This window comes from Nicotiana tomentosiformis, chromosome 3, assembly GCF_000390325.3.
Source record: "Nicotiana tomentosiformis chromosome 3, ASM39032v3, whole genome shotgun sequence".
NCBI lineage: Eukaryota > Viridiplantae > Streptophyta > Magnoliopsida > Solanales > Solanaceae > Nicotiana > Nicotiana tomentosiformis.
In genome coordinates, this window is record NC_090814.1 from 36,006,032 (window position 1) to 36,020,545 (window position 14,514).

The following is a 14,514-nucleotide window of genomic DNA, read 5'->3' on the forward strand; positions in this document are numbered from 1 at the left end:
GATTGTTGTTATCTAAATTGGTATAGGTCTATTTTGTCATTTTAGACTTTTGTGCAAAGTTTGGGTTCATCCTGGATTGGTAAGACGTGACTTGGACGTTTGGTTCGAAGTTGGTAGTTTATGAACTTAAGAGATTGATCTTGATTGACTTCTTGGTTTTGAAGTTAATTATGGTGTTTTGAGCCTTTGGATAAGTTCAGATTATGTATTTGGACTTGTTGGTATGATTGGACGGGGTCCCAAAGGGCTCGGGTGTGATCCAGGGTGGTTTCAGAGCATTTTGGTTGTGTAGCATTTCTTATTTCTTGTGTTGTTTTGAGGTGCTTCGCGTTAGCGATTAATGTATCGCGTTCATGTAGAGTGTTCTGGGCAGTTGGCGTCTGCAATGAAGTTCTCACGTTTGTGGAGTATATTGGATTTTGGCTATCGTGTTCTCATATTTAACTTCGCGTTCGCGAAGTATTGGAGAAGGCTGGTTAGTAGCCTTACGTGTTCGTGCTTAGTCGCTCGCATTCGCGTAGTTGAGAGGCCAATTGGCCTTTACGTTCGCGTGGTGCATGTTGCATTCACGATGAAGGTTTTAGGCGCTGGATGGGTTTTTTATTCATGAACACTGGCTTGAGGCCGCGTTCGTGTAGTACAGTTGTGGCAAACTATTTAATTTGCTATTTTTGGGACTTTGTCAATTATTTAATATGTTGAGCCCTAGACTATGAGAAGAGGAGATTTTGAAGAGCAATTTCACTACTACATTGGAGGTAAGAAATTTTCACTTGGATTTCGCTTTATACCTTGATTACCCATGGATTTCTACACCTAAAACTTGGAATTTTAAAAGGAAATTTAGAGTTTTTGCCTACACTTTAAGAGAGTGTATTTTGGGGATTTGAGTACCGATTTTGAACCCGATTTTGGATACTAATAACATATTTGGACTTGGCAAGTTATGGGTTAATAGATTTTGGTATTGGTTTCGTATTTTGGGCATATTAACCCTGATTGACTTTTGTTGACTTTTGCAAATTTCCTCAAAGACTGAAGTTTTATGGATGGGGATCACTTCCTATGACATTGTTGACTTCCTTGGATAATGTTTGGATTGGATTGTGCGATTGGAGACCTAGATAGAGGTTTGACGTGATTCAAAGTTGAAGACTAGCCCAGATGAGGTAAATGTCTTGCCTAAGCTCAAATGTACATTACATACTCTTAATTCACACACTCAAATGTACTTTCCGCACCCAAATACACCTCATTAATGTACTCTATTTTAAGCCCGTATCTTGTTTTCTTAAATAAATTTAATATGTTTTTTAAATCTTTTTAAAATCTAATGTACGAGATATTTTTGAATGAATGTAAAATAGGATTAGATTCATAGTCCAATTAAATGAAATAAATAAAAATTTCATATAAAATTTTAATGTTATAGTACAAGGGACAAACTTTTCCTTACACTTGTTACATAAAAATATAAGTTTATTGCATAAAATTAAAAAAAACTGAGGTTTTATATAGGAATATAATTCGAATGACAAACAAAATTTGTTACCCCAGAAAATTATGTAATACAATTGAGAAAAGACTCAAATATGCCACATGAACTTAATGAAATGGCTCATATATGGCACTTGTAAAGAGGGGGTGCGAGGCGAGGGGGTTGGTAAGTGATGAAGGGTTTAGATAATGCCATGTGGCAAACTCTAGTAGCAATAGAATTCTGTTAGTGGATAATGGCATATGAGCCAATAGTGTAATGTTAGTGGCATGAATATACCCAACTTTTAACAGATGGCATAGATGGGTCATTTATTAAAGTCTGATGGCATATTTGAGTCTTTTCCGTACATATATTTTTCAGCTTTTGTTTGGACTCCTCTTTTTAGCTTATTGTCTCCAAGATTGCTTTGGTTCTTTCTTTTTCTGGTTGAAACCGTTGTCTGAATGCGTTCCATTTGGATGTCTTCACACCAGTTATCATTTACTAACTCTAGAATTTGTTGTAAACGCGGTTAGCGAGAAGGGCCAAATGGACCTTGATACAACGAAAACCTGATTTTGCCGTGAAATCTTCAGACATTTCGTTTTTTCTCTCTTGTTCTCTGTCTCTCTTCCACCCATTTTCCCTCTGTATATTTTATCTCACCATGAGGAATTAAGGAGCCTTAAGAGCCCCGGATAAGGTGAGTCACAAAAGTGCCTATTAGATTCATGGGAGGCTCAAAAACAAGCACAATGGAGGTTTCAATGTAACGTACCTTTTTTCTTATCTCCATTTGAAGGTGTTCTCCCATACATATATCAGAAAAGGCACAGATATGCCTTTTGAAGGTTTCAATGTAACGTACCTTTTTTTCTTATATGCCATCGAACTTTAAGAAATGATCTATCTATGTCGTTAAAAGTTGGATATGTACATATATATATATATATATTGCACTATTGGTTCATATATGCCATTTTGTACTAACAGAACCCTATTACTACTAGATTTTGCCACGTGGTATTATCTTAACACTCCATCACTTACCAGCCCCTTTCCCTTTCACCTCCCATTACGGGTGGCATATATGAGCCTTTTTATTAAGTTTAGTGGCATATTAGATCATTTTTCCAAGCTACAACTACGTCTCATCCATTGTAACACCCCAAATTTCACCATGAAAACATACTCACACTCTTAATGCACACTCTCATATGTATTTTCCATATCCAGTTACACCTCATTAATGTACTCTCTTTTAAACCCCATTAGTGTACTCTCTTTTAAACCCTTTTTTTTTTCCTAAATAAATTTTGTCCTTTTCCCATGCCATCACCATGTCCCAAGCACTGTATCACTCCAAATTCCTCCATGATAACACATTACATACTCTTAATTCACACACTCAAATGTACTTTCCGTACCCAAATACACCTCATTAATGTACTCTATATTAAGCTCGTGTCTTTTTTTTCTTAAATAAATTTTATGTGTTTTTTAAATCTTTTTAAGAGCTAATGTACGAGATATTTTTGAATGAATGTAAAATAGGATTAGATTCACAGTCCAATTAAATTAAATAAATAAAAATTCCACGTAAAATTTTAATGTTGTACTCCCTCCGTTCCAATTTATGTAAACCTGTTTGACTGGGCACAGAATTTAAGAAAAAATGAAGACTTTTGAAATTTGTGGTCCTAAACAATTCAAAAAGGGGTCCAGAGTATTTGTGTGGTTATAAAAGCTTCTCACTAAGGGTAGAATTGTAAGTTTAAGCAAAATTGTTTCCAAATTTAGAAAGGAGTCATTCTTTTTTGAACGGACCAAAAAGAAAATAGGTTCACATAAACTGGAACGGAGGTAGTAGTACAAGGGGCAAACTTGTCCTTGCACTTGTTACATAAAAATATAAGTTTATTGCATAAAATTAAAACATAATGGAGGTTTTGATATAGGAATATAATTCGAATGACAAACAAAATTTGTTACCCCAGAAAATTATGTAATACAATAGAGAAAAGACTCAAATATGCCACCTGAACTTAATGAAATGGCTCATATATGCCACTTGTAAAGAGGGGGTGCGAGGGGAGGGGGTTAGTAAGTGATGAAGGGTTTAGATAATGCCATGTGGCAAAATCTAGTAGCAATAGAATTATGTTAGTGGATAATGGCATATGAGCCAATAGTGTAATATTAGTGGCATGAATATACCCAACTTTTAACGGATGGCATAGATAGACCATTTGTTAAAGTCTGATGGCATATTTAAGCCTATTCCGTACATATATTTTCCAGCTTTCGTTTGGACTCCTCTTTTTAGCTTATTGTCTCCGAGATTGCTTTGGTTCTTTCTTTTTCTGGTTGAAACCGTTGTACAACCGTTGTATGCGTTCCACTGCCAGGAAAGAAAGGAAAAAAGGAGTTGCACATGGATTTCTGTTGGGAAAAAAGGAGTGTTGCACATGGATTTCTGTTCCACTCACTATCTTCAAAGCGAGATAGATTTCCAAAAAGACAAGGTAACTATTGAGTAATAACACCAATAATTCACTATTATGCAGGGGCAAAATTTCTTACAAAGCCACTTCTGTCCACACTAACAACGCAATTTCAGCCCAAATTAGAAAAATAATATCTTTGAACACCTCAAACTTACTCCTGATAGTGGGCCTAGAAAAAAGTGTATTGGAAAAGACTAACATTTCGCTGTAACAAGGTGGCAACTCATCATCTCGACTAAAACCAAGAAAAGGAAAAAATAATTAGCCAATCAGATCTTGAACAGCATATTAGAACATAGTACGCAAGTCTTAAACCCTTCACTTGATTTTGCCACGAAGCAAAGCCAAATTACCAGAATATACTTGTTTCGTAGAACACTATTGGTTAAACACGCTATATCCTGTATTTCTAACTTAAACCTTCAGATGCAAAACCTGCACTACATTCCTTGACAGAGTCTCCATTCCTTCCGTCTTACTTGTGGTAGAGATATACCAAGGAGAAAATAAAGAAACCAGCCATCTACAATACAAAGAAATGGGAATGATCACAAAAATATTCATGTGCGAGCAAGACAAAAACAATTTAAATGGTATAACTATAGAAAGATGGCCACAACACATTATTGTTTGAGTGAGGAATGTAATAAAATCAATCCGAGCAAAGTCAGCAAAGTAATAGAGGGGGAAAGCTTGTCATGTATATTCTGTGGTTGCTTCATGTAAGTCCCCTGTTCCATGTCCAACACTTAAAAGTAAATTTTACACAACACAACGGAAAAAAGCAACAGGTAGTTCAGAATTTAGATTATCAGATTAGGGTTTTCTGTGACAAGGAAGATTAGGATATTTTTTTCTTAGGTCAGATAACACTTCCATGAAGTAATTCGCAAGCTACCACTTTCCCCAAAATTCCCCCAATAACACTCCTACGACAAGAAGTCGTGCCATTTGCATTTTACCCTTACCTTTTACCGCAGACCACAGACTGCAGCCTATTCCCCTTTACACCCCCTGTTTACCCCTCCCATTCCGGTTCAGCCCATTCTCCATCTACACACCAATTAGGATGGTTGGGCATCATGTAGGATAAAACTTACGTAATGGCAATAACTGAAATGGGCTTCCAATCCAAAGAAAGTAAAATAAAGTAAAAGAAAAGTAATATCAAATAAGAAGAAAAGGGGGTTAACAACACCACAGCTGGGACGTTATTTCACTTCAGTCTATCAACTGCTTGCAATTCATGGTCACTTCATGCATCCGAACCCTGTTGGTGGCCCGACTAATGTTCCTCTACGTGAATATAATGCACATCCCCATATGATGCTTCAGCAGGGTTTTGAAAGAAGGGAAAGGAGATCATACTGAACATATTTGCTAAAATATTCAATTGAGCGTCACTAAATGCTTAATTCACCAAATGCATGTTTTTTCTGCTATATACTAGATTAACGTGCAACATAGTTCTTTACCAAGACAAGGCAACATAAAGGGTGACTTCTTATTCTTTTTTTCCTTTTTGTTTTTGAGAAAGAAGAAACAGGGGTGACTTCTTGTTCTCTAAAGGGGAAAAAGGGATTCCAATCCTTTTTCTAAGAACAAGATGTGGGTTGGCTGGGATTCCATAATACATAACAAAGAGAAGAAAAATAATGTACCATAGAGAAGGATGCTCCGTAATAGGGAAAAGCAGCTGTTATAAATCTCTCATATTCGTTGTGTCTGAAGGGCCGAACAGGAATCTGCAAGTCAAAAGTTATATCATTACAATTTCTCATGCAAATGCATCTCTTTTTATCAAGTGACATTAAATTTAAAAGATGAATAGGCTGTCAATCCAGTCTTCATAGTTCAAAAAATACGGAGATCTGTTCACTATTTCGAGCTGACAATTTCAAGAACTGATGAAAAGAGAAGACCAAAGTACAGCTATACAAAAACTTTCATATAAATCAGCAAACTGTTTCAAAAATCATGAAGACAAGAATTTAGTCCAGAAAAGTGTACAGTTACATTCGAGTTTGTAAACCTAAGAGATCATTAGTAATTCTTACACCCGGATTATGCAGGAAAGAAAGGTCATGACAAGTTGGCATTTTGGCCAGCTTCCTCTCTGTTTTTTATGAGTTTTATGCCCCACTTATTGGAATTAAACGGCTACTATGTCTTTGAAAGAAGTATTTTAAGGTTTTGTCGCTGTGTGAGAGCTTAAAGATTGAAGAACATCAAACTTTGGCAGGAAGTGATCAGTTTTGAGAGGAAAAACTGAAGCAGGAAGGTTTCCGGCCCAACCATTGCAACGGATTGCTATCTGCTGTCACGATTACCGAGGGGTCAAAGAGCTGAAGAACTGGAGCTTTCTGGATTTCGCGACGGTTTATCCGTGATAGATGGCACAAAGGTGAATCTACTTCTGAGCCAGGACCGTACAATTCGTTGGCACGGATCACCATCCATTGCCACGGATTGCGGGACGAGGCATTTTTTGTCCACTAGACTAGTTTTAATTCTGTCTAGTAGTAATTTTTAGAAGTAATTGCAAAATCAACCATTTGTTTGGAGATTATTTTAAGAATCATCAAGTTCACACACATTTGGATAATCTAGCACATACCACACTCCTCATGAAATCGACCCCAACCTGTGTTGGGTTTATTATTGCTACAACCGTACTTCTCAAATCGAGAGTAGGATTGGACATTACCAATATCTTAAAGTCTCCTCTCATATCAGAAATTTTAATTCCAATATCTGCAAGACACATAAAGAATACTACCTCTTCGAGCATATAACAAGAATTTTCAGTACAACAAACAACAACAGCCCAGTATAATACTCTTGTCTATAACAAGAATTTTCAGTATGATGACTAATTTATTCCAAAAATATATAAACAAGATAAAGTGCCTTTGGATTTGTAAGGAGATACCTGCTTTGAAAGGCCCAAGCTCGTGTATCCTAGTCTGTCATACTCAACCTTGAACTGGAATACTCCATAAACATCTGGAACCTTGAAAGTTGTATAATAGACACCCTGTAGGAAGTGACATTAGAACTACTAATCTAGGTGAGAACAACTCCTACCTAGTAATCTGTGGAGCTCTTAAGAGTACCTTCTTATCAGTTGACATGGTTTTCAATATGTAGGGGCTCATCATGTAAAACTGAACTTGCACATCATCAGCCACATAGGGTTCCCAACTTTTTCCAGACCATCCATAGATCTCAACAGAATATTCCTTCAATCAAATTGCCTTTTTCAGTATGTATCCAAAGACCATTTTTGCTCTACATTTTATGACAATGATAAATGATCACAAACATAAAGTACAGAATTACCAATTCGTCATTGATTCTGTATATGGACGTTTCATCTGTCTCCCCGACTCTGCGATGCCTCACGTTCACAGCCTAGAATAGTTCACATATTGAGAATAGCAAATGTGAATGCTTAGATAGTGCCAGAGGGCATTTCCCTCCTTTATTTCCATGAAAATCGTAATGCCCGGGTTAAAATTTAGAAAGAGAAACGGGGAAGCTGATTAATAAATTAGCTTTGAAACTGCACCTTGAGATGACCTCTTTCATGGAACACCCACTTGCTAATTTCGGTCAAAAACTGCTCATTCCCTGATTTCTCATAGCTGTTATCGCAAGGTAAAATTTGTGGTAGATTAAGTCAGCAAGCATAAAGAGTGGTGATTTTTAGCATGTACCTTACATAGAAGATGACCGCATGAAATATGTTATTTTTCAGCCTTGCTCGCATAGAATTTAGTTAGAAGCAAGGAAACAAGGAGGGAAAAAAGATAATACGGCGCTGCTGCATATCAGAAACAGCCTTTATCTTTCAGAGTAATTATGCTTTCTTGATTAAATCGAGTCCTGTGCAGTCCATCACTAACTACAACATTAAGTTTGGACAAGTCAAATCAGTACTGAGGCTTACAAATAAAAAAATCAAAGGCATATAAACATATCAAGCCAATCCAGAAAGCTTCCAACGTATATTAGACTATATCTATATACGCATATATCATCTAATTTAACAATCTAAGTGTACTAGTCACTAAGCTTAGATCATTATCATGTTAAACAAACAAAATCAATGGATGTATCTACATTCTTACTTAATTGAGCCACCAGCTTTTTGCACCCCAGAACTGAAGAATCTGAATAGAAAATCAAAGGTTTTCAAATTAGATCGAGTTCAAAATAGAGTTACTCCGCCTGATGTCTCAATAATTACTAACCGGTTGCTAAACATGCTTAAGGAGCCAGATATCATAATTCGGGCATTATTTCTTGCCTGCAATTGGAAACAGTATTATCAATATTTCTATGTTTTGTATGTGCTACATAAAAACATTATGTACTTGTTCAGGAAAAGGGGTTGTTCTTTTTTTTTGGGGGGGGGGGGGGGGGGGGGTTGAATACAGCATTATGATCCAACGGGCATCAGAAATTGGTGCTCCCAATATGAAATTTTCATTGTAATCTATCATACACCAACCAAAAACCGAATATCACACAAATTATCTAGCAATGACAATTGCATAATGCCTACATCTTACACCACCCGTCTAATTTTAGCTAAAGTGTGCTTCTATTTGCTTTTACTTTCTGTAAGTATTCATCACTTATTACAAACTACACAGCATCAACAGAACAAACTTTCAGGAGCCAATGTCACAAGCTATCACAACAGCAAGAAGGAAGAAATCAAAGTTAACCAAACGGAGAGATTTCAGAGAACAAGATTTATTTGACAGTAAGCAACCAATAGGATGAAACACCTGAACAACTGTAACAAGACCGATCGCAGATCCAGTAAGCATTGGTGGAGTTGATAATTTCGATTTAGGATTAGCTGAATATGCTGAAGGAGAAGCTGAGAGGACCTTCAGCACCTGAAAACATGATAAATGCACCACTTTTCACACCAAGTAATCATATCAAATTTATCATCTCATATTTTGTTCAGCAAGAAATCAAGAACTTACCAAGCTATTGGTCGGATTTACAGAATGACCGATTCCCTTAAACAGAACAGGTGCCTGGGGATTTAGCAGTGACAAGAAAAAGTTAGAAACTTGCGCCGGAAAAGAAAAATGCGAATGGGATGAGAACGATTAGTATTTTGTTTTTTTTGCAGAGCATAAGAACTTTTAGCACAAATAATTAGCAGTGTACCATCATAAATGCCTAAAGAACTGCAAAAGAATTACACATATGTGATGTTAGAAATATAGAAAAATATAATAACGCAATGTTAAGCAGTATTCTTAATAACAACATACCCAGTGTAATCCCACAAGTGGGGTCTGATAATAAAAAAACTAGAACAAAAGCAACCATGTAGTAATAGAAATCTAAGAATATTGAAATACGAGGATAACACTACTACTACTTAAATGAAAGGAAAGACACTCAACTGTCTACTGTCCTTTTACCCTAATTCACAACCTCCACACCCTCCTATCAATGGTCATGTTCTCGATAAGCTGAAAATGCGCCATGTCCTAACTAATCACCTCTCCCCAATACTTTTTTCGGCATATCTCTACCTCTCCTCAGACCCACCATTGACCCTATCACACCTCCTCAGTGGGGCATTCGGGCATCTGCATGTCACATGCCCGAACCATCTCAGTCATCTTGTCCCCCGTGGAGGCCACGCCTACCTTGTCCCGAATATCGTCATTCATGACCATATCTCTCCTGGTATTCCCACATCCATCTCAGTATCTTCATCTCCGCTACATTCATCTTCTGGACATGAGAGTTCTTAACTGGCTAACACTCCGTCCCATACAACATAGTCGGCCTAACTACCATTTTGTAGAACTTACCTTTTAAGTCTTGGTAGCACGTTCTTATCACATAAGACACCGGATGTCAGCCTCAATTTCATCCACTCCGCTCCAATACGATATGGGACATCAGCATCGAACTCACCATTGCCTTGGATTACTGACCCAAGGTACTTGAAACTTTCTCTTTTAAGAATGGCTTGTGAATCCAGCCTCACTTCCACGCCAGCCTCCTGCGTAACGTCACTGAACTTGCACTCCACATATCTTGTCTTAGTCCTGCTCAACCTGAAACCTTTAGAATCCAGGGTCTGTCTCCAAACCTCCAGCCTAGTATTAACTCCGCCTCGTGACTTGTCAATTGGTATTATGTCATCTGCAAAAAACAAGCACAATGGCACCTCTCCTTGAGTGTGTTGCATCAATACATCCATCTACATAACAAAACAAATAAAAACGAGCTAAGAGTTGATCCCAGGTGTAACCCAATCACAATTGGGAACTGACCCGATTCTCCTCCCATTGTCCTAACCACGATCTTAGCTCCATCATAGATGTCCTTCATCGCCCTAATGTACGCTATAGGTACACCTTTGGCCTTCAAACATTTCCATAAAACGTCCATCGGGACCTTGTCGTAAGCTTTTTCTAGGTTAATGAACACCATATACAAGTCCCTTTTCATATCCCTATACTACTCTACCAATCTCCTCTATGTCTCCAAACCTCCAGCCTAGTGTTAACTCCGCCTAGTATTATTTCCGCCTCGTGACTTGTCAATTAGTACTATGTCATCTGCAAATAACATGCACCATGGCACCTCTCCTTGAATGTGTTGCATCAATACATCCATCGCCAAAGCAAATAAAAACGGGCTAAGAACTAATCCCAGGTGTAACCCAATCACGACTGGGAACTGACCCGGTTCTCCTCCCATTGTCCTAACCACGATCTTAGTTCCATCATACATGTCTTTCATCGCCCTAATGTACGCTATAGGTACACCTTTGGCCTTCAAACATCTCCATAAAACCTCCCTCGGGGCCTTGTCGTAAGCTTTTTCTAGGTCAATGAATACCATATACAAGTCCCTCTTCCTATCCCTATACTGATCTACCAATCTCCTCACAAGATGGATGGATTCCGTGGTCGATCACCCCGACATGAATCCGAGCTGGTTCTCGAAAATAAACACACTCCTCATTCGCATCTCCACCACCTTTTCCAAACTTTCATAGTGTGGATTAGCAACTTGATACCCCTAATTGTTACAATCTTGAATATCACCATTGTTCTTGTACAACATCACTACTTCACCTCCATTGTTCGGGCATTTTTGCCGTCCTAAAAATGACATTAAACAACCCAGTCAGCCACTCCAAACTTGCCCTGCCACGCTCTTCCAAAATTCTTTCGGAATCTCACCTGGCCCTATCGCTCTTCCCTGCTCATCTTAGGCATAGTCCCGTCAATCTCCTTAACCTTAATACGCATATAATACCAAAAATCACGTCGACTCTCGGAGTGCTCCAAATCACCTAGCACAATCATCTTGTCCACCTCTTCATTCAAGAGTTTATGGAAGTATGTCTGCCATCTTTGTCTAATATGTGCTTCTTCCATTAATATTGTACCTTGTCTTTAATGCACTTCATATGGTCCAGGTCACGTGTCTTCCTCTCTCTAGCCTTGGCTAGCCTGAACAACTTCTTGTTAGGTACTTAGGTTCTTGATACAAGCATTCAAATGCTGCCATCTTAAGTACTATTCTTAAAAGTGAGAAAATTTTGAATGGTTCATACCGGTATCTGACTAAGTTTTATTATTATTATTTTGGACAAGGTAAGGTTTATTGATATAAGTCAGTGAAAAGGTGAACGTGTACATGGCATCAGGCGCTTATCACATTTTCCACTGCCATGTTGCACCAAAAACTACCTGACTATGTTTTATCAAGGCAAGAAACATCAACACAAATGAAAGAGAAAATTCAAATATTACTACAATTATTATCAAATTATCATGATTAATTACTGTGTGGTACCTTAATCTTTTCACTGCCCAAGATGACTTCAGATTGAATGAAATCATCACCGGCAATTAATGTATGGTCCCCTTCTGTATCAGAAACTGCATAGCTTGTATGATCAATAACCACGGTAGTTGGATCCTATTATCAATCATATATCAAAGAATAACAAAATAAGCAAAAAATATTGCTAATTTCTCAACTTCAGAGGAGTAAAATAAACTCATAACAACGCAATTAAGAAAAATAAGGAAAGTGACTACGCTTAGCCTCAGTTACACTAAACAAAATCGGATTTCTATTGATATCTTAGTTGTAGAAGGCTCCTAGATCCGGATATTAATCACCAATTCTGAATCACATCAAGCTCATATAAACAAGATAAGCAAAAGGCAAGCAACATGCACATATTATGAATATGCTACCTCATCAAAATCAACTCCACAGTCAGTTGCAATCTCTCGAATTAGATCAGAGACAGACGCATCCGCAGCAATAATCAAATCATGACCAGAATCAACAAAATCCAGAATATCAGCTGCATCAACTGATCCCCCAAATCCTAAAGAAAATGTTTTAAGTTCAAAAGAGCGCATTTAGTTCCTCTCAGACATGACTTAAACACCCACGAAGCAGTTAACGCATTCCCGAACAACAAACACTGTAATCATTTGTGTTCGAAAATGTAAATCAATCAGAATCACCCATCAACTACATCTAAATTTCAAACTAATTGGGACCCGCCACATGAATCTTGAAAATCCATTCTATTCTATCTGAGACCAGTGTTCTCAAAGCAAAAAAGCGCAAAAAAGCGAGAAGGTCCCTTAGTTCATGGGGCTTGAAGCGAAAAGAGAGAAGTGAAGTGCACTACTATGATGATCAAATCGCAATTGGAATAACTAATTTTAGCATCCAATAAACAACAATGCAATAATCAAGTAATCCAACTCCATTGAGATTCAAAGAAGAACCTCCGCTTTTCTTTTGAAACACTTTGTGCGTCTTTGACTGAAACCCATGAACTCACCAGTGACACTATAACTCCTTGCTTTGTCACTTTAAGCACGAAAAGATAGCTTTTAATGACACTCCTAGGACCATTTATTTGCAATACTTAACAATTTTATTTTAAGGTACATTCTGGAGAAAACTAGATGCTCTCTAAATATTGTCTAATGAAATGTTCTATATTAATTCTACTATATATAATTTCATCAACACGAATCCTCAGTATCCATTCAACTTTATTCACCTCCGCTTAAATCCTAATACTAAAAAAAGATTCCTTTAACATTAATTATTGGTTCTATAAGAACACAAGTTCTCTAAATCCCACACTTATCCCAACACAGACATGCATATCATGATAATATTTTTTGCATCAAATACTTCATAGCAATGTGGAAATTAGAGGTTCTCTAACTTTCATATATATTTAATCCTATATGTTCATAAAATATAGAAGACCGTAAGAGTTGCCTCCATGTGACCAGGAGTCCATGGGTTCATGACGTGGAAACAACCTCATGCAGAAATACAAGGAAATGCTTCATATAATAAAATCAATGTGAACCAACTTTTCTCCAGACTCCGCATATAGAGGGAGCTTAGTGCACCGACTTACCTCTATTCATCCTCTACATCTATTCTGCTCCATTCGAACCCATCATATTACAATACTAAATAACTTGTCTTTTAACGCAATTGTTCATTATCTAAAACCAGAGGTTCTCTAGATCTCACACTTATCTTTATAGTTTATACTAGCACAAATATCATGATAATTATTTGGCATCAAATTCGAGATGTTGAGAACAAGATAGACACACACACTATCCATCAATGGTAGTGGAAATGAGAATCAAATACACCTCAATTGTTGGGCATATGGATTTTCTATATCTATTTCACTCTATTCGCTCTCATTTTGTTCAAATTTTAAATCTCGCACTTATCCATATACTTAACATACATATCTGGCAATTACTTCGCGTCAAATACGAGATGTTGAGAGCAATGTAGAAAAGCAGGGACAGAGAAAACTTACGATCAGTTGAAGGGGAGAAGAGAATCAAGGCGTCGTATAAATACTGGCCGTATCTTTGTAAGGCGATCTTTGGATCATCCGCGAGCTTGAAATCGAGATCAAAACCTCGGGATTGAAGGGAGTTGAAGTAGAGAGAGTGTGAAGATTTGATGGCGAAATCGTCAAGCAAGACGAGGACTCGCCGATCCGTAGGGTTTTCCGTAGAGAAGGCATCGCTGAGAATGGCGACAGTGAGGAGTGACACTAAGACTAGTGATCGTGACATCTTCAACACGTGCTTCTGGCTTCCTAGGGTTCCGACGAGATCTTTATGTCAAAAAGAACCTAAGCTTTCGTGGGTGATTCGATTGGATTAAGAATCATTTTCGAAATCAAATCAAAATGTTTTTAGAAAAACTAAAAACTATTCGAAAATATTTTTTGAGTGTGAGTGAGTGACAATTATTATTTTACTTAAAATACTCCTCAAATTAGTTTTTAAAATTTAAAAGAAAAAGGATCAAAATTATCCCTATTAGTAAATGATAAATAATGTAAAGTTATCCTCCGTTATTGGTCCAAAAATAACTTTATTTCTATTGTTTAAAGTATTCTTCGATTTAACGGCAGCATATGTGGGCCATAAATTTATC

The 14,514-nt window shown here is 37.3% G+C and overlaps 1 protein-coding gene across 1 annotated transcript; it reads right to left on the reverse strand.

Moving 5' to 3' along the window:
- Positions 1 to 4,012: 4,012 nt before the first annotated feature.
- LOC104106219 (dolichyl-diphosphooligosaccharide--protein glycosyltransferase 48 kDa subunit-like) lies at positions 4,013 to 14,274 on the reverse strand. The gene is made up of 13 exons (XM_070196849.1): positions 13,883 to 14,274; positions 12,258 to 12,394; positions 11,848 to 11,973; positions 8,994 to 9,047; positions 8,787 to 8,900; positions 8,244 to 8,299; positions 8,121 to 8,162; positions 7,559 to 7,634; positions 7,330 to 7,401; positions 7,104 to 7,229; positions 6,920 to 7,024; positions 5,649 to 5,732; positions 4,013 to 4,510 (listed from the first exon to the last, which is right to left on the reverse strand). The coding sequence occupies exons 1-13, from the start codon at positions 14,145 to 14,147 to the stop codon at positions 4,463 to 4,465; spliced, it is 1,305 nt and encodes a 434-aa protein (XP_070052950.1). The 5' UTR covers positions 14,148 to 14,274; the 3' UTR covers positions 4,013 to 4,462.
- Between the last annotated feature and the right edge of the window lie 240 nt (positions 14,275 to 14,514).